Source organism: Amphiura filiformis, chromosome 5, assembly GCF_039555335.1.
Source record: "Amphiura filiformis chromosome 5, Afil_fr2py, whole genome shotgun sequence".
In the NCBI taxonomy this organism is placed as follows: domain Eukaryota; kingdom Metazoa; phylum Echinodermata; class Ophiuroidea; order Amphilepidida; family Amphiuridae; genus Amphiura; species Amphiura filiformis.
The window spans coordinates 22,332,282-22,357,278 of record NC_092632.1 but is presented as its reverse complement, the minus strand read 5'-3'; the positions used below and the strand labels follow the sequence as shown (position 1 = coordinate 22,357,278).

The 24,997-nt window shown below is 34.3% G+C and overlaps 1 protein-coding gene across 1 annotated transcript in view; it reads left to right on the top strand.

Annotated features, from left to right (window-relative positions):
- LOC140152806 (ryanodine receptor 2-like) overlaps window positions 1–24,997 on the top strand; it is a 231,522-nt gene that overhangs the window by 171,107 nt on the left and 35,418 nt on the right. Inside the window, 12 exon segments of the mRNA XM_072175306.1 lie at window positions 375–557; window positions 4,739–4,876; window positions 13,277–13,389; window positions 14,432–14,525; window positions 15,696–15,752; window positions 17,993–18,102; window positions 19,905–19,956; window positions 20,432–20,494; window positions 21,230–21,329; window positions 21,817–21,896; window positions 22,302–22,378; window positions 23,231–23,304. Of these exon segments, the coding sequence (XP_072031407.1) occupies window positions 375–557; window positions 4,739–4,876; window positions 13,277–13,389; window positions 14,432–14,525; window positions 15,696–15,752; window positions 17,993–18,102; window positions 19,905–19,956; window positions 20,432–20,494; window positions 21,230–21,329; window positions 21,817–21,896; window positions 22,302–22,378; window positions 23,231–23,304 (1,141 nt within the window).

Below are 24,997 nucleotides of genomic sequence, written 5' to 3'. Positions count from 1 at the left end.
GCATTCAATCAGATCACTTTAAATGCAGCAGAATGGTTATCATAGGAAAGTGTGATGCAAGTGTGTGGTGGACTGTACCTCAAAATTATACTTAAAATAGTAGCAGTGTAATATTGTCAATCAAGTCACCACTTAGATTAGGTAACTTTTGTTACATAGTATCCAAACTGTTGGATTGGTATAATGTGAGTTACAGTCATTACTCAGTACTAGCATACATATACTCTTATAAAGAGCTTTTTGACAGAAGAATGTTGTGCATTACAAGGTAATAATACATTAAGAATAAGATGACACAACTGCAGTCTCATATTTCCATCCTATGTATCAAATCTTAACATCATTTTTCTTGTTTTTTGTTATTTAATCAACAGAAAGACTCGGAGAAAGAAGTTCGTGATTTCTTGGAGACGACGCTTCACATGCACGATGAGAAGGTTGAAGACGACTCCAATGAGTCCCCTAAAAGCCCCTCCTCCCACAAAACCTCCTCTGTTGCAGCCAATCAAGGCTCTTCTTCGTCTTCTCTACCCTCTTCGTCACCATCTTCCTCTGTGGTGCGTGCTTCTAGTACCCTACTAGCTCCACTGCATGTCTTTTTGCATATCATTCATCATCTTTGTTTGTTTACTTAGTTTTTCTTACTTAGTTTTTTTTGTATTTACATGGTTCATTGTGTTGAGCATATTTGTATGAATCATTCTTTATGTTATAGTTCTAGATTTATTTTAATAAATATTTTATTTTTATTAATATTCATGATAAATTTAACAGAATACCACATGTCTTCAAAACATTCCTGCATATTTCATATAATGGGTTCATTTGTAAAAATTCAAAGGAATTAGATGCAAGCATAGATTTTGTTAATTTGCATTGAATAAAACCAGAATCTTGTTATATGTGCTATTAGTGCCAGATTAATACTAGGTTTTAGGATTAGGAGATTAGTGTTAGGATTTAGTGTTAGGATTAGAATTAAGGTTGGGGCTGGCCAATCACTGTTGCAAGGGTCATATATTTGGCAATTTCTCACCCAAATTGATTTCATTGGAATGTAATTCCTCCATGCATACCCATTGTCCCACGATGCTAATCCATGATATTAATTCCAAAATTGGAATGAGGAATGAACATAAAAGTCTCATAATTAATAACAGCCGGAATGCAAGTTTGTAATTAAAAACCACAATATGTGAAATCATATGCATTACCCCATAGTTGCAACCACATGAATGACAGCATCTAATTAATGCAGATGACAGATTAAATTAACTAATTAATAAAATAAGAAGAGCATCTTTCATTACCCTGTGAGTTCACAACTTTTAACACTCTTCACTTTCACATTGAATAATTATTGCCTACTTACCTTGATAGTGACCATGAGTAAAACATTAAGCACTAAAGTCACATAAATTGCTTGTGATGATCTAGTACAGTGATGTATGTGTCAAGACCAAGTCTCAGTATCAAGACTGTCTTAAGGCCCATGCTTTGTGGGTCTCCATCTCGATCTCACCCAACCACCACCAAGTCTCAGTTTTACCTCAAAACTCGAGGTCTCAAGCTCAAAACCTACTGAGACCATGCAGTTGTTCCATGTCACTCGCTCACATAGCTCATATATCATTCTCTGCCAGGCAGAGGAATGTGTCCAAGATGACATGAGTTGTAACACATTCTCTAAAAACTGCTGTTTACCACTATATGAAAAAATATTTTTGTACCAACATCACAAGTTCAAATGGTAGTCAATTTTCATTTTTTCAATACCCAGTCTCTATCTCGGAAGTAAAGGACTTGGTCTCAGTCTTGATCTCAGATTTTGAGGTCTTGAGTACATCAATGATGTAATAGCATTCAAAGCATGGCTTGGCATTCACTGCCACACTAATGTAGATATAGGCACCACCTGGTGTTTTTATGTTTCAAGCTCTGTTTCAATTCAAATTTAATTTATTTTATGCTTTTTGAGATCATGATATTTATTTATCAAATCATTAATTTCATAATTTCAGCAGTAGATGAATAAAATAGACAGTTGCAAGTTTCATATGAGTTTTAGCAGAGCTATGTGTGTCTTGTTGATGTCATTATGTCCACTCTATGTTCTCCTCTTTTTCTAATTTCTGTTTAAATTTTCTTTCTTGATTTAAGAAAATTGTTCCTATCACAACCTTAAAATTATTGTATTTTAATTTATTAAGCTTGCTTTATTCTCGTTTGAAATGTTAAAAAAATTGTTCAAACTATTTTGTTAACAAAGGGTTATGTTCACCAATTTTGACATACTGCTAGTTCTAAAAACATTTTATGGTGTAGAAAAAAAAGATGCCACAATGTTTGGCAAGTTTGATTGAGATATATTCACAGATATGGTTTCATATTGAAATTAAAATTGATTAGTTATTTAATTTGAAAAAAAAAATCTCTTAAAATCAAACAAATACATAACTTTTAGTGATGGGAGCTCTTTTCATCTGATTTACTTTTTATGTCTTCCCTGTCCCAACCCCTCCCATTACTCATGCATGCAATGTATCATTGATTATTTCAAGTAAAAAATGCTTACAAAAGTTTACGAAATGGGCTATTCCAGTTGAAATTCATACACATGGAAGACATTATCTTAGTCTCCCACACAGGGGGTGTAGATTTCAAATGGAATCACATTCATTTAACCCCATTTGAAATTCATACACTCTTAGAACCACATAGCCAATCAGAAAAGCTGTTAGAAAAATACGCTTAATGCATTAATATTGTATAATTGCATGGGCGCGCACTCCGCGTACTACGCGCAGTGCTTTCGCGCGCGTTCGCATCGCGTAAGATTGATTCATTTTTCTTGCGGGTTGATGCATTTATATTTTCTCGTATTTGTCAACATTTTTAGTGACGATTTTGTTATAAAAATAGCAAAAATCACGGCATTTTTTTCTCGTGTATGAAATAGGTTAATACATGAGTATCACTTGTTGAGAGTGAAATTGTACACAATAATGCACACGTACTGAGATGTTGATGCGTCTAATGCACGAGCCCCGAATAATTAATGCTCCCTGTGTTGCAGATTAAGGTCGTGTCTTCATTATGGGATGCATGGATTTCATCTGGGATAGCCTAATTCTTGATGTCAATCATAGTTAATCTCAGTGGCTCATCATCATAATTGGGGATCTACTTTACAACTAAATTAAGCATTGAAGTCAATTGAATATATTGAGGATTTCGATCTCTGTTTTTAGACAAAATATAATTGGACAGTATAAGGAAACAAACCAAAAGTTTGATGACATCCTATAAACAAAAGTCCTTTCGTGGAGGGGGAGTCAAAGAGTACTATTACGTTTGTAAAAACAAATAGTTAAAATATTGATCAAACTTGATCTTTTTGGTTGGAATTATCAAGATGTAACTTACTTTTCAGGCAGGGAGAGAGTGGGTCAGTCTCGTAACGAATGTAATATACTTTCGTTTATAGAATGTCATCAGTGGCGGCAGAAATATTAAAATTTGGGAGGGTGGGGGCAAGCATATTTTGTGCCGGTTTTATTGGGACATTTTTGCACATGTAAAGCGCACAAAAAATTTAAATTTCAGACTATTTTAGCAAAAAATTTAAATTTCAGACTATTTTAGCCACAGATAAAGGCGTGTTTTGCTATTTATTGTATGTATCCAAATTGTGGAAGACTTGTGTCAAGGGCCACTGGGATTATGATTCCAAAGAGAATACAAGAAAACGGTGCCAGTGTTTCATATTTAGTTACATTTCAATGTGTTCAGAATAGACACATTCTTTCATAGCCTATAAAGCTGTTGTTGGGCTACCTGCATCTTGGCCTTAATCATTGTGCAGATAGTCATATTGCTTATGAATTATTCATATCAAATTTGCATGGCAGTTTGTCATGAATTTATTGTGACTGCATGGCAATCAGTTTTGCCAATTTGCCATTTAGTTGAAATGTTTTTGATGAGTTTGCATGACAATTTGATGATATTTTGAAGTTCAGGTTTTGATATGAATTGAGTCATAATTTTGTACAATTATGTTAATAATTTTGCAATAATCAAAAATAATTAAGGGATTTGACAAAAGTAAAGTGTGCTGAGGCTTGTGGATCAATGTAGCGCACTATAAATATCTGCGCTTTTTTTAATATACTGCTGTTTGTTGGCAATTTGCAGTGTTTGTAAGATAACAGGTTTGTGCATAAGATAAAATGGAATTTACATGAAATGATTTCAGACTTTACTATAAATGATTGATTTTGTCAAATGACTATTGAACCAAATATTTGAAATGCTGTATTAAGCAAGTTTGACATATTCTATGAGAAAATGGGCCAAAATAGGCTATTGCAGTTGAAATCCATACACTCCCTATGGAACACATTACCTTTCTCTCAGCGGGTGTATATTTGAAATGGAGTCACCCATTCAGGTAACCCCATTTGAAATTCACACTCCCTGTGTGGAATATTAAGGTCATGTCTTCCATGGGGTGTATATAATGTGGAATAGCCCAATGCATGACAAAAAGAATGCATGCAATTGAATAATGCTACTTCAAAAATGGGCAATGCAAATTATGTAATTTTCTGCATTGCAAGAAAAGAGCTTTGGCAGAAAACAAAGTATAAACCATATAGGCTTCAAGTTGATATTGATAAACACATATCTATTTGCTAACATATTGTGTATATAATGACATCTTTTATGTCAGCAGAAAGGTCCTAAGAGTTGGCAGAGACACCTGTACAACCAGATGGCATCCAATCGTATGGCACACATTGTGGAGATGACAAAAGAAATGGCTGTGGATAGGATTGTCAGCATGGCCTTGGTATTACACAGATTACACCAGGTAAGCAAGCATGCACAGAAGACTAATTAAGAATGTGTATAGGAGATAGTTGAATGATGACAAAACCCAATCTTGTTGATGACCTGTTCCAGGGGTGCCCAAAGAGGGTTTCCCTTGGAGTCACAAAATGTGGCAAAATTTTACTTCACCTGGAATTATTGGGGGCTGGAGGGAATTCCAGTTCCGGAGTCTACGCTTATAATAGTTACCAGCCTGATTGGACATTATACATGCTTAACATGCTGGCGTCTCTTGAATAGTCGGGCATGTAATGTTGCTATTTTACCAGCTCAAGTAATCATACAGGTTAGGGTTGGTTGTTACGCTAGAGTGTTGTCTATGTAAATTAAAACCTTTATACTTGGCAAAGCATCAGTGAAATGCAATGCTTAATATGTGTAAAAGGGACATTCAGAGATCCGTCAATCCCAAACTGCACTATTTTCTACAAATGTCATTTTTTTGCACTTTAGAATAATATTATGTGATCAAGCTAGATGAGTTGTGTGTCACTGGTTTTTATTTTTGAGATATAACCAATAATAGTATTCCGTTACAATTTAAATTGTTTTGAACAACTTTGAAATTACCATATCTGCAATTTTCATTCGAAAAAAACCCTCTGAAAATGACACTTATAATGAAGATGAAAACTTAATTTTGATTTTGCTTGACAGACAACTGATTTGTCTTTATTACATCACATATTTACTAATATAGTAACTAACCTGTATACAATGAATAAGCTAGACACTGTGTGTTCATGTCAAGAGATACAATTGTAATAATTATTCCCCTGGCATAAGGAATTTTGTGTGAATTGTATTCTCCCAATTTATCCACCAATGTTTCAACAAAAATTTTTTTTTTGGGGGGGGGGGCCTTAACAGATCTCTGAAAGTCACTTTTGAGTAACTGAGTCCTCAATGTAAGATGTACGATGATGATCACTTAAAACAAATATAAAGTGATTTTAAACTACAAATTATGAATGTGGAAAGGTTCACAAGTTCTAAGTTTTCCCCTAAGATTATTTAGAATTGAGTTTCAAAATTTAAAATTTATAAAAATATTGTTAGTATGTTTTGTATTACACAATTGGTCCAAATTACAGTGTCGCGCATCATAGTGTTTGGTCATAGTGGCTTATTACATAAGAAAAGATGCAGTTTTGAAAGTTACGCTTTGTCTCACAAAGCATACAGAATGTAATCAACAGTAGGTTAGGCATTGTTTGAAAGTTGAATGGACCACAGTGCAGCTTTCAAAACTGCATTTTTCTCACATAACGAACCATTGTGATTGAATGCAACAATGTATGATGTTGTAAATTGAACCAGTTCTGTAAAACAAAATATGCTACCAAGGGTCCTTTCATCTTTTCTGTTTCTGTTTCGGTTTCCGGTTTCGGTTTCGGATCTCATTGTTATTTTGAAGTGTTAGCATGGTGCGTGTGAACAATCCTTTTATTCTAGTCTTTTGTTGACTACAGAAAAGTTGAACGAAGATAACTTCTGTTTCGGTTTCGGGAGTTATGTTAATTTCTGACATGAAAAGCGTGAGATGAGAGGGTTGATGCTAATCTAGACAAAAGAAGTGTCTAAATTTTACGGTCGTAAATTAGCGATAAAGTGTAACGGCTTCAATTGACTTGCGTTGGTGTATAGGTACTCCAGCCTAAGCGGGAGTATCTCCTGAAAATAACCCAGCGTCGAAATATACATTAACATGATTAATATAAATTAATCAATAGTAATCAGTGTTGCCAAGAATTACGTATATTGTTCGACGTGCAATCGCGCAAAAATCGGTCATATTATGCTTATGTAGCGATTAAATGGGGAATTATTTTCGTCCCAAATACACCTTAAAACTTGGTAATATGCAACACCAGAGAAGTGCGTTGAAGTGAAACTAATAGGATTTCTTTCAATTGGTAATCTGATAATTGCTTCAGGCAAAATTGCCAGACTCAAATCTATTTTAAATGTATATTATTTGAGAGAGTGGGGATGATGAGACGCGGAGATGATCTGGTAGAGGAGAGGAGAGGAGAGGAGAGGAGAGGAGAGGAGAGGAGAGGGGAGGAGAGGAGAGGAGAGGAGGGAGGGGAGGAGGAGGAGGGGAGGAGAGTGGAGTGATGAGATGATGAGTTTATTTAAATTTGTCCATGTTGATGATAGGCAAACTGCTAAAGTTTTCCAATTGCGTAGCAGGGTAAAATTAGCAATAAACAGATGAATTCAGAAAGCCCAAAGTTTACCAACATCGAAGGCCTATCGGTATTAGAGGACATTAAAGCGAAAGGGCGCTAGACCACTAAAAACACCGGTCTTCCACAAACAGTGGGTGTCCCATAATCTCGTCTTATCCATCCTTGTTTATTAACAACAGGTATCTACCTCTATTGAAATAAGCTGATTGGTACTTCAAACTTAACAATGAATTCAAGGAACAGATCAATTCACACAATCCCTTGCGTTTTCGTTTCTGAACAATAGAGCTCCCGAAACAGAAAAGATGAAACGAGGGCAAATACTGTAATAAAATTTTAAAAGCTTTAAGGGGTGGGGTATGAACCTTTGCACAGTATTTATTGTGGGACATTAGAGCACATCAGACATATCGAATTGCATTCTGAATACGAAGAATGTCTTTCTGATATCAAATAATTTTGATTTTTTGAAATTCGCAATGTAATACATATTTTATGGCAAATGATTAACAATTGATATTTTTTATATTTAACAGTACTCGAAGTAAAATTTATGAATCTGATAATATGTACTTAAAGTGTATGTAGGTGGGATGAAAAGCCGACGATCAATTGAAAATTTTGACCTTTCGTATTGAAGATATGGATTTTTTTCCCAAAACACCAACAAAAATTAGGTCTTTTTGGGAAAAAAATCCACATCTTCAATATGAAAGGTCAAAATTTTCAATTGATCGTCGGCTTTTCCTCCCAGCTACATACATTTTAAGAATATATCATTAGATTTATACAATTTACTTCGAGGACTGTTATATATCAAAAATGTGAAAAATATCAAATTTTAATAATTTGTCATAAAATTTGTACTATATCGCGAATTTCAAAAAATGAAAATTATTTGATATCAGAAAGACATTCTTCGTATTCAGAATGCAATACGATATGTCTGATGTGCTCTCATGTCCCACAAAAAATACTGTCGAAACGCTCAAAACGCTCATTCCAGATCCCTTAAGGTGAATTCAGAACTTGTGAACCTGTTATAATGCATATTTATTATGATATTCAATTATATTTCACAGCAGCAATGCATATACTGCTTTCTTATTTAAAATATTTATTTTGCAAGCAAATATTTGCACAGAGCAATTATTGTATCACAGTGAATTATCATCATTATTGTCTTATCATTATTGTCTTTATTGTATACCGTACAAGATACTTATGTTATGATGATGTTAATTTAAATGATGTGAATTATGCATGCATTTTACCACCTGATGTTTTAATGTCGTATGTAATCTGATACTTAGCATGCAGCAGATTCATCACAAGAATTTGTCTGGAAAGTAAGTTTTTTTACATTTCCTAATCAGAATTGCTACAATCATGCTGGATCATGAATCACATTGCCTAAAATGCCATCCCATGCCAAGTTAACATAATAGGATAATTATATACAAACAATGCAAGGGTGCTGAATTCGGTGACATGGACTTGCTACAAGATATACATCATGCTGGGACAAATATTACATTGCTTAAAATCCACCCATGCAAAGTTAACATTATAGGATAATTATATACAAATGGACAAATCAAGGCTGCTGAATTTGGTGACTTGCTACACGATATAGGCCTAAATCATGCTGGGACAAATATTACATCGCTTAAAATGCCATACCATGCCAAGTTAACATAATAGGATAACTATATACAAACAATGCAAGGGTGCTGAATTCGGTGACGCAGACTTGCTACAGAATATAAATCATGCTGGGACAAATATTACATTGCTTCAAATGCCATCCTATGCATCGCAAAGTTAACATTATAGGATAATAATATGCAAGCAAACAATGCAAGGGTGCTGAATTCGGTGACACAGAATTAATACTACAAGATATATATCATGCTGGGTCAAATATTACATTGCTTAAATAAATGCCATCCCATGCATCGCAAAGTTAGGATTATAAGATAATATACAAATAGACGGTGCAAGGGTGCAGAATTTGATGATGCAGAATTAATGCTACATGATATAAATCATGCTGTTCAATACTTTACAGCCCATCTCATGCACAACACTAAAGGTTAATATTACAGCATACACAAAATGTACAGAGTGAAAGTAGGTGCAGAATCATGTCTAACATTTTTCACAATATGTTATTTTATGATAAATATTAATGATATTGTCAACTTTAAAACATAGGCAGACCCACGTTGTATCATATGGCCCGTTCCATGTCAACTCCAGGGATGTGCACCCTTTAGCACCTCTTCAATTTTTTTTTTTCTGTGTGGTGGTAGATATTGATGAAAAGTAAAATCCTGCAAAATTTTGAGCTTCATACTCCATTTCGTTTTCCGTGGCATCAATTTGACTAATTTGTGTTGAAGCGTAAAATCAAGAACAATTGAAAAGCGATATTGGAGGTCATAAATGTTATAAAGAACATATCTTCAACATACCTGAAGTTGATGGTGGGGCAAATTGTCTGACATTGGTTTTTGGTGGGGTCAAAATGCTATCAAAAAGTGGTAACTCCATGGGTTATACTTTAAATGATATTCTAGGGCCCTCAATATTGCAGAGTAATGTCCAACCAGGGCCTGACTGGCCAAAAATTGAACGCAAAAGTTAAAATAATTTTTACGTTTTTTCTGCCAGTCCAGCCCTTTGGTGGACAGTTACTCTTAGGGCCAATATATCATATTAAATAAAGGAGCTGAGATATTTTCTGATACCACTTTTTGAATTTTCTGAACACCAATGTCAAAATTTACCCCAGGATACATACTTTTCAAAGTATTTAAATATGTTCTTTATACATTTATGGACCTATTGGCTTTAGTTCTTGATGGCTTCAACACATTTTTACGTTTGCCTTCTCCCTACATTTCAAATTGATGCCATTGGAAAACGTAAATGGAGTATGAAGCTCAAATTTTCAGGATTTTACTTTTCATCAATATCTACCACAGAACTATCTCATCAATATCTACCACCACACAGAAAAAGAAAAAAATTGAAGAGGTGCTGCGGTGCACATCCCTGGAGTTGACATGGAATGGGCCATATAACTATTTGATATGACATTACAAACATGCAAGAAGCTGCTTCTAAATTCACCAACAGGGATTAAGTTTAGAAAATTTAGCCACCCTCTTCCAAATCTATGATTTATCCCACACAGATAACCCATACAGGAGAGACCATATTCCACGTTGAATTGGTTATGATTTGAATCAAAACCTTGGTTCAAATTACAATATTGATATACCGAAGGATGTTAATTTTGTTGTGAATCAAACTGTCGACCATGATATTAATGTCACAATCAATATGCTGCTGCATGGTAAGGTTTGATATATCCATTGTTTTATTGTTTGAAACGTCAGTAATGTGACCTGGGTTGACATGTTGGTATACTAATTCCAAAGATCTTAATTTTCAATTACCTACCACAAGTCACACCACAATATCATAAGTGGGTATCATCATATTTCAAATAATTATCTATCAAATACTGAAAAGAAATGTTGACTTGCTTTCTGTTGCTATTTAGCACAACATACATGCACACCATACATATTAACAGCATTTGGTCTTATTACACATTTGATTTGGTGAAAAAAATGTTTTTGTTATTAAATCTGTTAAAAATATAAACCATACTGTATATACAGGAGAAAGAAGAACCACACATTGCACACAAGCACATTTTAACATGAAATTACAAAGGAAACATAACATGCATAGACAGATAAGCAAGAGAAAAAAACTCTGGACATACCTGCCTGTGCAGTGACCTGAGCCGCAGACTTTCGGATAGTGCGTTGATAATGTAACACCTAAGCTCTTGTTTGAGTGTTTTTATGTTCCCATGTACGATGCATAAGCCTCTACCTCTGTTTATACTATATACTTTATACACTATTACTTTATACACTATTCAACAAGTATTGATAACTATCATGTAAACCACAACTTTACAATTAACACATTTTTATTTCATTGAATTGTCAGTTCACAAGGAAAAATCAAAATCAAAGCAAGTCACTTGAAAAGAACAAGTCAAAAGCTAGAATATGCTGCGTTTATAAAAGAGATAAATGAAGTTAATACCAAATGTCATAACATTAACATAACCATTGTATCAGATTACTAAATACAGCCATTTTATCCAATTAAAAAGATTTAATTTCACTTTTTACAATCCCTTGACTCACTGTAGTAAATCAAAGCCACAGTGAACCCATAGTCATTTTATGTATTGAGTGTATTAACCTTTCTGTTGTACCATGCTAACCCCTATATTATTAACTCATTATCTGCCATTTTCTTCGTTTTTCAAATCCTCTTTTCTGCACTACTACTATCTGGGATGATATGTTAGCTTCAGCTCTATTCGCAGGTATTATTTGCCTTGCTTTGCTAGCTGGCTGGTTTCACAGAGATGAAAGATTATTTTTGCTGAAATTAAGCTTAATTATGTTTGGTTTATTTTCATTCTTCCAAAATGCTTTTATTTTCTTATTCTAAAATGTAATGTAAGAATCCTTATCTTTAAAGGTGTACTGTACATGTCCACTACAAAAAAGTGCTTGCCTTCATAAAACATCATTGTTTTCTTTTCATTATAGTCATTGAGGCTGTAATCAAAGTATTGATCATTCCAGCTCTATGTGGCACTATTGATAACTTCCTGAAAGAAATGTCACAAAATAACTTTGAGATTGTAATCCTCTCAAAAGATGTCTTGTGATTTAATTGATTCACCAAGTTTATTAAGTAAAAAATAACCAGCTTTCATCTCTGCGTAGAAAGAAATATCCTGATGGAACTTGAACACAAATTTGAAGTCAAATTTGGTTGGTTACTTGTAAGTTATATATAGTAACTCATGAAATAAGTTATCAGGGGATAATCAGATATCCCCTGTAGCTTGTAACCAGTGCATGCAACCCTAAACTCACAGGAAACCAACAAATTAGTCCATGCCAATTTGTAGTAAGTTCTAGTCAGTTACGAAATATTTGAAATGAATTTATCATGATTGTTTATGCTATATACAATATTATGCACTGTAAAATCATGCAAGGGAATACTATTGACTATTCTGTACTTCTTCATATCCCAATATCACACCCAGTACACCTACTAATCAGACATGTGACCCTTGACCTTAGAATAAACGTCAGTAGCAAGTGTCAATAGCAACCTGTTACCACGGATACCATTTGTACCACCAGTATGCCACTATAATATAGATGTCATGTGTTACCACACCTTTGTCTGACCTCATATTAAACTTAAAAATTAATATGGCATTGGAACAAGTTTCCAGACCATGCCTTTGTTTTAGTTGGTTATTGGATGATATAATGTTTGAACTGTTTGGAAATGTTTGTATACATGAGAATTTTAAGTAAATGTTTATGATTCAAGCTATGTTCCCATGGCTGCGCTCAATCAAAGGTCACGTATTGCAGTAGAGTGAAAACTGTCAACCAGTAGCCTAAACAGCGAGTTTCCTGGACTCTCAATACTACTCCTAATTGTCGGCACTTAGCAGATTATAGACTTGATGAAGTAGTGAAGGCAATAATCCTTAATCTGGTGTAGCAAGGTGGCAAAAATGGGGTGCCCAAAGTTATGTGAAGCTGCAAAACTATTTATAAAAGTGCAAAAAGCGCCCCACTTGCGACGTGCCTGGTGTTAATAGTGCACTATGCCAATCCTACAAGGCCTCTATACACTTAGCAGCGATAATAAAACACACTGCCACAAGATTGTCTGCGTATGCACCATGCACCACAGCCAAGTATGGTGGCATTCTCTGGGTATTACACATGACTATTTAATTGCACAATAGTAAATTCTAAATTAACATGCTGATAATTATTTTGCCACTATGCATCTTATGGGAGTGGGTGGGATTTGGTTAGACACGCACACACACAAAGACATGGAACTAGCAAAATTGTTTTGATTGCACACTTTACCAAACTGGTAATTGTTCAGCCCATTTCACACTAAAATCTAAGAACATATTAACCATTTGCATCACTCTTGCCGCTATTGATACATCTATTTATCGATATACATGCTACACTGATGGTACAATCCTATAATAATAATAATCCATGTATTTAATTTATTCAATGTGGCAACAGACGGAGCATCCACCACAAGGCAGGAAGAGTGCATGGAAGAAGCTGATGTCAGCTCAACGGAAACGCACCATCATGGCATGCTTCAGAATGATACCGCTACATCATCTACCGAGGTAAATAATGCTACAGATATCAAGAATCATATTGATGGATTTGTTACTTAAGGGGGTACTACACCCCTGTGGTAAATTTGTGACTATTTCTGCATTTTTCTCCAAAAATAATAAGACACTGGTAACAAAAGTTATGTATATTATTGGGGCAAGGAATCCAATTACTACACTGAAATTTCAGTGACTCAAGACAAGCGGTTCAGTATATATGATAGAAAATGAGGTACATCGTAGCGGTACCTTATTTCTTATCATAAATAACGAACCGCTTGTCTTGGGTCACTGAAATTCCAGTGTAGTAATTGAATTCCTTGCCCGTATAATATACATAACTTTTGTTACCAGTGTGTTATTAGTTTTTGAGAAAAATGCAAAAATAAACACAAATTTATCGATGGGTGTAGTACCCCCTTAAGTAACTTGAGTTTGTTTTATCCCTTATCACTTAGAGTAAATCGCCAAAATCCTTAGGCATAGTCCTCACATGGTATGTGTGGGTGATGTCAATCTGTTGGTATGTATTTGTAACATGATCAAGGGGAATGAGTGGGATGTTGCTAATATTATTTTTGAGATATCTGCAAAAGCAGTGTTCAAATTCTTTTATTTTTTGTTTTCAGCCATTGAAAAATTGCTCATAACTCGGTAACCAGATATCCAATTGCATTAAAGTGTAGCATTTGTGAACTATTAGAAAATGTTGGTTTGGCAAGAAAAAAAGACTAGAGCCTACTACATTGCAACCAGTGCATGCACCACCCTTCATGAATATGCAGGAAAGACAACTACATAAAATAACCCCTCATTAAAATGCAATGCTACTACATAAACCCCCTCATAAATATGCAAGAAAGACTTCTACGTAGAAACCACCTCTCATGAATGTGCAAAAAATACTGCTACATAGAAACCACCTCTCATGAATATGCAAGAAATACTACATTGATACCACTGGAACATTGTGTGTAATTATTATGTGTAATTATAGTGTACTTGTGAACTATGCTTACAATCTCATATTTTTCATCTTGTTTACTATCAGGCATAGAGCCATCAATTTCTTCCTCCGTGCATACAGAGAAAAATGGTTAAATACAGAAGAGTCCGCTCAACATGTACTTATTGAAGACTTAACGGTAAGATGATATATGTTGGTAAACTTATTGGTCAAAAAAGATCAACTTGATCATAATACTCTATGATCTACATCATTCTACATATACTATAACCAATGAAAAATGTTTCATTGTTCATGCAGGACTTAAACCCAGGACTCTTAGCTTACTAGTCCAGTGTTCTATATACATGGATTCACTGAGCTAACAATGCAATTGGGGAATCATAGCTGGTTATGTATTAAATTAAACAATCATTTGAGTATAATCAGGTTTAACATCATCATAGGTCATAAGTTCATACAAGTTGCTGTTGTGTATTGTATATTGTATAAATCTGTATTTATAAACTTTGTATCTTATTTTCAGATCTAAATACCCACCTGCTTAAATAACAATATGTCCAATTTTAATTCCCATCTGAATACCCATTTACCTATAGTCTATATATCAACCTCGAGTAACCAGCACTAGCTTTGAAGTTCAGCGTGTTCTGCATTAGCTTAGCGTTACTTAGTGCGTGTACATACTTTTATGTGTGTGATGTGCCGCGTATGTACATGCAAGAAACTACGCTAAGCCAATGCAGCACATGCTGAACTTTAAAGCTAGTGCTGGTGAGTTGAGGTAGATATACAGACTATGAATAACAATTTCTATATCTGAACTCACCCTTCTATTGATTTAACAGCATTTATGTAAAAAACTGGCATTAACACTGCTGCCAAGCCTACTGAAAAACCATATCCTTGTATAACATTATAATACTGAGCACTTGACCTTCCTTATCCAAATCATTAAAATTCTTTCCATCTCTCTATCATAACTTTTATTATTTAAATTAAATTTTGTTTCTAAAGAAAAGACAAATCCATTTGAGGATCTACAATTAATTTTTATTGGGTATTTCTTGAATCAAGTCATTATTGTCAATTTGAGACAATCCTTTAGAAAGTGTTTTATAAAATCATCTTAACTTTTCATGATATAATTTAATATCCAGATTTCGGCCTCCTGATTCTGTTACCACATAAGACATTTTGTTGTGTCCTTATATTACAAGAACATAATTCTTTGCTAGTGCTATCCCTATCCTAATCGGATATGGTGGGTTTCCCAAGATATTGTCATTATAAGCCCCTGATTTATATCTTTTTAAAGTTACAATTTTTCTCAATCCAATTATTGCAGAAAAAGAAAAAAATTGTTAGGAAAAGGAAAGTGTTGCTTTCCTTGGCACTTTTAATGGTAAGAAGCATAGTAATGATCATGATGATCTGTTAATTTCTCATCTGCAAGTATTTCATCTATGGCTAGCACCTTAACCTCTGACCTTTGACCTGTGACATTTAACCTCTGTGTCCCTGTTGGTAGTTGGTCTTCCTCTCTTGGACATATGGACACAAGATACTATGGATGCTACATTTCTTTGTTCATCAATAACCTCCTTTATCTGTATTGTAACCTTCCACACCTGACATGTCTGCTAGCTTTTCCAAATTTGTTGGAGCGTAAATCATCTGTAGTTTTAACCTTAGTAGTTTCCTCAGTCACATTATTCTATGGGAACTGTTACTATAATATGGATGATATAACTTGATAGAACTAGTAGTCATACCTTTATGTCATATAAGTAATGCATCATGGTCATCTTCTGTTGCATTTTGAATACCTGTTACCTATAAAACTTCCACCAGTAGATTTGGACAGGGATGTTATATTCCATCTGGTTTTCAAGTATGAAGTAAACTGCATAATTACACGCTTTTGTTGCTATGACTTTTTGCAAATATCTTAGAGATTAGACTTAAAGTAAAGAAGCTGGACTGCGCCATGTTTGCATGTCATTCATGGATGGCAAAATAGAGGCGCTACCAAAAACAATTGAGCATACACATGGCAAACTTTGATTTAAAGAAAGGCTATTCCAGTTAAGTCCATATACCCCTGATGGAAGGCATGACCTAAATTTCCTACACAGGGTGTAGATTTCTCCCTTTCAATTAACCAACCTCATTTGAAATATATACCCCCTGTGTCTTGTCTTCCATCGAGGTATATGGACTGCTCAATGTGTTATGCTAATAACACACTATATGGGCTATATGCGCAATACATTTGCATGCTTAGAAACATGAGATACTCTATTTTAGTCCTCATGCATGACAATTCAATATGGCAGCTTTACCAGGTAGCTTTACACACAGGTCTATGTTGAGTCTGGACTCCTCTTTAAGTCTAATATCTTTGGCAAATATACACACATGTATTGCAGCACATTGCATATGTGATAACTTTATTTCTTACTTCTGATCCAGTGGATTGTAATAGCATTTGTGTATGTCATTATATTGTCAGCAAAAACCAATTTATGTATGAGTATATACCTTTTCTTATCACACAGTTATATGTTGAGTAAATAAATACATATGTACATTGCATTATTTATCACTTGGAAAGGGCAGTATATAGTTTGATGTTTTGCCTGTGTTACCCCATTGTGAGTAAACAATCAGCAATTTTGCTGCAATTGTTTTCTGATGCAGCAATTTTTTTTAATATAGAAGGAGAAGAAGAGTGCAGCCTGAATTAATGCTAATTATTTAAATGGAAAAAAATTACAATAGAGAAACAAAACTGTCTGTCGCATTACAAAAAAACACCGAAACATCTGACTATATACTAACCCTTAATATGTTTATGTGCAGTTAATTTTATCACATACATGTTATTGAACAGAGTTAGTACTTACATTTTATTTAGTATTTCAACAGTTTTGTAGGTACAATAGGTAGCCCTTTTTTATGATGCCTTAATTATTACTCTTCTGGCTAAATAGTAGCAGCAGATTTTTTGAAATATGAAGGAAAAAATTACTTCCATGCATATAATTTTTTCTGATTGTTGGGTTTCTTTACAGGTAAGATGAAATCAATAACACTTACTGAAAAATCATTCTGAAACTTTCTTAAAAGTTTTATACCTAGCCTACTTCGCAAGTGATTTTACATTATTCAGTTTGAAGCATAATTTTGCATAAATCCTGACACAATTTTTTCAAACACATATCTTGGTTGTTTGTGCAGCACCAGTAGGAAACAAAGTGGACTATTCCAGTTAAAATCTATACACCCCTATGGAAGACATGACATTAATCTCCCACACAAGGGGTGTATATTTCAAATGGCCATTCAAGTAACACCATTTGAAATTCACATTCCCTGTGTGGAAGATGTAAGGTCATATCTTCCATGGATTTCAACTGGAATAGCCCAATGTTTTTGTTAAGCCATAGCAACACATCATAGTTCAAGAGCACAATATATACTGCAGTCAAACTTCAGTCACATTTCTGTGAAGATGCACTGGTTGACTTTTATTGAAATTCACACACAAAATATATTTATTTGTCACAATAAGTAACGTTATGACTGTAACATCATAATTGAAAGATAATGATAGATGTTAATGACCTTTGACCTTGACAGAATCGTGGCAACGGTGAAATGGGAGAGGAAGAGACTCCAGAGGAAGAGGTGACAGACCCCTTACATCAACTCATACTCACATTCAGCAGGGCAGCCAGTCTCATGCAAGAGTAAGTTGCATCCAAAGATGTTAGACAAGGAGATCATGTATGTGACTTCTCTCTAGTCTGAAGGTCGCTAGTCCAAAGATTCTCAAGGCCGAAGGGTTGCTAGTCCAAAGATTCTCTTGTTCGAAGGTCACTAGTCCGAAGGGTTGCTAGTCCGAAGCAAAATTAAGTTTGCTAATCCCTTAGGTTCTCTAGTTCGAATATAGAAGAAGTGTTAGCGAGCCTTATTCTATATTTGGACAAAAGAACCTTTTTTATTATTCAGACTAGTGAACCCTCGGACTAGAGAACCCTATATTCGAACTAGTGAACATTTGTCAGAATTTGGACTAGCAAATGGTAAATTACGTGTCCAGACTAGCGAACCTTCAGACTAAGAAGCCTTTGGACTAGGAAACCTTCAGACTAGAAAGTTGTTGCCGATGACGTATACCATACAGCACCATGCCTAATGCAATGAGAAATGCACCATATTACTTGATGTCGCCAAAATTGTGGACATGGTATTTTGCAGCAAAGGCTAAAAATTGCTTAAGTATATGTGTCTCCAAACATGTGCATTACACAGTTCTGCATCTGTACTTAGCACAATACATAACAGGCATATCGCATAAATGCACACACTTGAAGATGGAAGTTTATTTAACTCATAATGAAGCCCCATAATAAGTGAGAGTAAACATAGGTTAGTCTGAACTGTCCTGTTCTAACTTCTTTTATTGGTTCAGTGGCGTGTCCGGGGGAGGGGGGCTTTGGGGGTTGAAGCCCCCCCACACTTGGTTAAAAATCATGTAAAATCAGCCTTTTTTGGCGATTTTAGCCATTAAGCCCCCTGCATAACTCTGAAAGCCCCTCTGAGCCCCCCGCAGGAACAGATCCTGGACACGCCGGTGTGGTTCAATCAAGTGATTCATAATTGTGTATTACTATCAATAGAATCATTTATAGAAATATGTTCCTTGGAAAACTTACTTATTGTAGGTTGCTGAAGTTAAGGGATCTGGAATGAGCGTTTCGACAGTATTTTTTGTGGGACATGAGAGCACATCAGACATATCGAATTGCATTCTGAATACAAAGAATGTCTTTCTGATATCAAATAATTTTCAATATTGAAATTCACGATATAATACAGATTTTATGACAAATTCTTAAATTTTGATATTTTTCACATTTTCGATATATAACAGTCCTCGAAGTAAATTTTATAAATCTAATGATATATTCTTAAAGTGTATGTAGCTGGGAGAAAAAGCCGACGATCAATTAAAAATTTTGACCTTTTATATTGAAGATATGGATTTTTTCCCCCAAAAGACCTATTTTTTTTTTGGTGTTTTGGGAAAAAATCCATATCTTCAATAATGAAAAGGTCAAAATTTTCAATTGATCGCTTTTTTATCCCACCTACATACACTTTAAGTATAAATCATCAGATTTATAAAGTTTACTTTGAGTACTATTAAATATCAAAAATATCAATTTTTAATCATTTGCCATAAAATGTGTATTACATTGCTTAATTTCAAAAATCTAAATTATTTGATATCAGAAGGACATTCTTCGATTCAGAATGCAATTCGATATGTCTGATGTGCTCTAATGTCCCACAATAAATACTGTCCAAACGCTCATACCCCATCCCTTAAGGTAAGTTGTGTTTAATTTCGAAGCTTAATAATGTATGTGGGCATTTTTAATGCTTTGGAATCTTGTGAGGACTTGATATCTTTCGTATATATGAAATATTACTTTTATTTCACTGAGCTTATGATTAATCAAACATTTGTATCATTATTTCCCAGTGGCATTGATCAGGATTTCCTGTACATGTCGTATGCAGAAATCATGAGCAAGGTAGGTAAAACAATTGCTTCACACTAAATTATTGACATACATGTACAGATTAATTTTACATGTTAACTATTACAATCAGCGGATGAATTAAGCTTTGTGACTTCAGAATAATACAACAATTTTAGAAGAAAATATTTGGATTTTTATTATCTACATAGGAATTCCTAGATAAATTGAAATGTGCACAAAACTATGTAATGTAATGATTCAAGTAAACTGTACCTTGCCTCAGATCAAATGGTGGATCTGAAAAGAGCTGTTCACGACATTATATAAGATCTGACAATAATATATGATTAATATTAGATGCATTGGGTGTAAGGAATCAAGTAGAATGTCCCTTGTCTTCAGATCAAATGGTGGATCTGACAAGATCTGTTTATTTAACAGATTAATAAACCTGACAATTATAATAACTTACTTACATTAGATGTATTCTCATCCCATTGTGGTTTTATTTTGTTCATATTTTCAGAGTTGCAGCGGAGAAGATGATGATGATGAGGAGGAAGAAGAAGAGATGACAACATCATTTGAGGTGAGTAGAATCTGCCTGCATGATGTGCAGCTCATGTTATCATCTAATTTGTATCATCAAAAACAGCAAAATGTATCTTCTGTTGAAGACATCTACATAATATTGATAATAAACATGAAATAAAGACCTTAATCTTGTTGACAGCATTCAGTCTTTATCCAAATTTTTCTTAAATTCATTTCATTTTGATAAAATTAATTATTATAATAAAGTGGATGTTGATAAAGTGACTCTGATACCAGCAAGTAAGACCTGAATGGGACCTAAAGGGAGAGGGTGGTTCAGTGCTTATATTACTCACTGCTGGTGCATGAGGTACTAGGATTGACTTGGAGATTCAGACTTCCACTCTCCACATGGTTCAATATAATTTGGTAAATAAACCATGAGAGCACTCTGTCCTTTGGAGGGGATGTTAAAACCATCAGTCCTGTGTATGGAGAATCATACCTATACATGTATATCACAGTTAGTTTTAAAAAAAAGAGTTGTAGGATGTTTACCCCTTACTGTCCCAATCCGTCCCAGTTTGTTCACGGGGAGCCCTTAAGATAAGCAGTGCTATTTGGGTACACCCTTCTGTTAATCAGTAACATCTAAATACATATTTAAATGTGCTAGCTGTGGGTTGACTCTATACTTCAAGACTAAGGTGGCGTACTCATTGGGTTTCCATCAAGAAACAGGTCAACCATCTGTGATTCCTAATTCTTCACTGAAATAAATTATTTACAGGAACAAGAGATGGAGAAGCAGAAGTTGTTATCAGAGCAAGCTAGATTATCAGACAGAGGCACCGCTGAAATGGTACTATTGGTACTAAGTGCAAGTAAAGGTAGGTTAGCATTCTTATAAGTTCATATCAACATCTTAATAGCAAGACTAGTCTGCTATAAAACATCACAGCCGTCAGATGTATATAGGAAGTTATGATGGCAAAATAACAGAAATTCTTTGTCCATGAGAATTTCAAGCTAGCTTAATTTTTGTATGAAAGAGAAACATTCTTTGATATCTAATAGAAAAAACACTGCTGATATGGTACTCTTGATACTGAGTGTTAGGAAGTAAAGATGGGTCAACCTCCCTGTCAGTTTATGTCAAAAACACATGTTAACAGCAAGACATAGTCTGCTGTAAAACATCACTGTCAAGATCAGATTATATGGGTAGATACAATGACAAATTCTTTGTTTATGAGAACTACAAGCTATCTTTGAGAAAACATCCTTTGATATTTATATGATAACATTAAATTGTACTGAAAATGGTAATATTTAATGACTCTGTTAAATGTAACAATTTGTTTTTGAAACATTCAGGAGTTCCTAGCAGTATGGTCATGGGGTCACTTCAACTTGGTATCTCACTACTCAAAGGAGGCAACGTAACAGTACAACAGGTAAGAACTTGACCTTTGACTTTTCATACTAATTCAGAGTTTGACCTTTGGCCTGTAACATCAAGTAATAATAACATATACATAATACACCATTTCAGAGCTTCCTGGAAGCCGTAGCAAATATAAACAAGAATACAGCATCATTGTGCACTCTCAATCAGTCAAACATGTGCAATGATGATGTGCACATCAATGTAATGTGTTCTCTGTTAAATTTACCAAGGCTTTCAACATGTACCAAAAGGTGATTTGCCTTGCCAAGATCAAAGTAGTGCAATTTTGTTATGGATACTATTGTGGCAGTAATTTTTACAAATTGGGGTTGTTTTGTTGGTAGTATTGTTATTATATTATATTACATATCTGCATTTATAATAATAATTTATGTTTTGTTTAATAAATTAGAAAATGTTAGATCATCTGAAAGACAAGATGGATGTTGGATTCTTCACCAGTGTGGCTACATTGATGGAATCATGCAGGTAATTTGTGTTGATGTGGTGGGTGGGTGTGAATGTTTGCTTTTGTAAACAACACAGAAATGAGCTATTTGCTTATTTCAGGTGGTTTTCTTGAACCACAACAGCTTTCCATATCCATCTACATGTATAAGGGGTGGTCTACCAGTGTTTCTTGTTCCATGTTTGGGTGTCCATGCAGAATATCAGATTGGTGACAGGTTCGCATTTGCTCCTGAAGCAGTGTCCAGCGAAGCGTGTTCTCCTTTCTCTGATCTTCTCTCAGAGTCTTGGAAGGTCTCCATATACAGCTCTTTGTTGCTTATGTGCTGCTTCCAATTGATGTTGTACACTACCTTAAGCATTCACATGTAACAGCTGTCCAGCACTTTAGATACTTTGGGAGTTATGGTCCAGGCTTCGCATCTTGACATGAGGATCTGTGTGTAACGGTGGATATACAAGAACCATGGACAACCATGGTGGACAACCATGGTGCCTGGACAGTGTTACTAGTTTAAAAACAGCATGAAAATGCATTATAGACCACATTAAGTTGGATGTGCTGGGTTAGTCTGCATTTTGCTAGTGAAACCTTACAGGGTGAATCAACTAAAACTCAAATGTGTGTGTATGCAGTTGGATAATGTCCATAATTGCCTGTGTTTAAAGTTATGGCCTTTAGTTTAATGTTATGACAAAATTACTGCAGTTTTAATCAGTCAGCACTTTGAAGTGTATTAAAATACACCTGTGGCAGCACTTAATATACTTGAAGTCTTGTATCTGTTATGACATTTGAATTCAGCTGTAATTATGTAATTTATGTAAAATTGCCAATCACAATATATTTCATATTTTTTGTTTGAATGACAGTGTTTTGGATCTTGAAGCATATGAGAGGTATAACAAGGCAGAAGGATTGGGAGTTAGCTCAGGAGAAAATGCAGGTAAGAATTCAAGCTACCTCCACTGCACTTATTTCACATCAGGATTTTTAACACATTTTTCTATGATTCTCTAAACAACATGCAATAATTCACCCACATATCTTGTGAAATACGATGGAGTATCGTTCTTCCATTATTCTAAGTTTACTAGATTCTTATGGATTTCAACTTAATGTCAATTACAAACATTTCAAATTCAAATATATTGATGCCAAAGTTAAACTAATGATTTTGACAATTAAAATTAAATTTTTTGATACCCTTTAACTTTTAGTTTTCAGATAACCTTTAAAATACAATTTATAGATCTGAAACTTGATGACAATATTGAAGAATACCAACATGTTTAATATTTATTACCATATTTAAGATCTACATTTAAAACAATCATTCAAATGAGTAGAAACATATCTAGTATTAGGCAGTGAGTCTTTGGATAGGTGGTAGTAGTTCAGTCAAAATATTAGAATGGTTACTCCTGATCAGTCAATTTATACAGTGGCATAGTGTCAGGGGCACAGGGGGCATGTGCCCCCAATCCAATCGATTTAAAAATTTAGAAAATATCATAGAAAAATTTCCAAAAAATGGCTTGTGCTTCCCCAATCAGGCCGGGTGCCCCCTCCGCCAATTATGGTTGGTGCTGTGCCACTATGACACTATTTTTATTAGTCAAACTATATTATAAACATAATACAAAAACATCACACGATATCATATTTTACCACCAACCAAGCCAGGTATTGTAACAAATATGCATAGTTTGTTTTTGTCCTTTTTTAAGAACATGTTTGCAATTTTGCACCAATAATCTTCACTTGTTATGGATGCAAATGTGTTACAGCTGAACACTAAAGCAATTGGCTGCCATACCATATATTTAAACCACTACTGTTTGCAAATTACACAAATCATTTATTTTGTATAAATTAGCAAATTAGCTTCTTTTGTCTTGTTTTGTCTTCAAAAAGTTTCTGCACATGTGTTAAATTTAAAGAGTTTTATTGTTATTGTTGTGTGCACAATTGTTCATTTGTCTTGTGAAAAGTCAAGCTGAAAGCAATTTTTAAGCAATAAAATGGTTGAATTTCCTGGATTCAGTTTAATTTATTTTATAGTTGTTTTTAATGATCCATAACCATGGTACCATGATAATTTTGGCATGTCTGCTGTGTATTTATATGAACCAACCCAGTTTTGATTGTAATTTGATCTAATTTAATTATATTTTATTTTGGGGATGTTTTAGATATTTAAAAGAAAAAGTATATTTACTAAAGCAGAAAGTAGACAAATGCTAATATAGATGTATACCAAAGTGCAACAAATGAAACCATTCACTATTAATAGTCAGTTTTTTCTTGTCAGGCCCGTATTTGGTATTAGGTGGAAGGAAAATTTAAGCATTTCAGTCTCAAATCAGTTACGTAATCTTATCATTTATGATATGACATTTGCAACAAAGTGATGTGTTTAATATTTTTGGATTAGCAATATATGCTAATTATGTATTTTTGTAATTTATGATCATGTATAGAATTATACTTTGTGCACAGTTTTAGTTTTACAACTTTTTTACAATTACTATTTTTTAGCATACATAAAACATGTGGAAGCAATAAAATGCTAGCTTTCATTTGAACTAATGGAATTCATCTTTTATTTATTTTATTTTCCATTTCTTTTGATATCA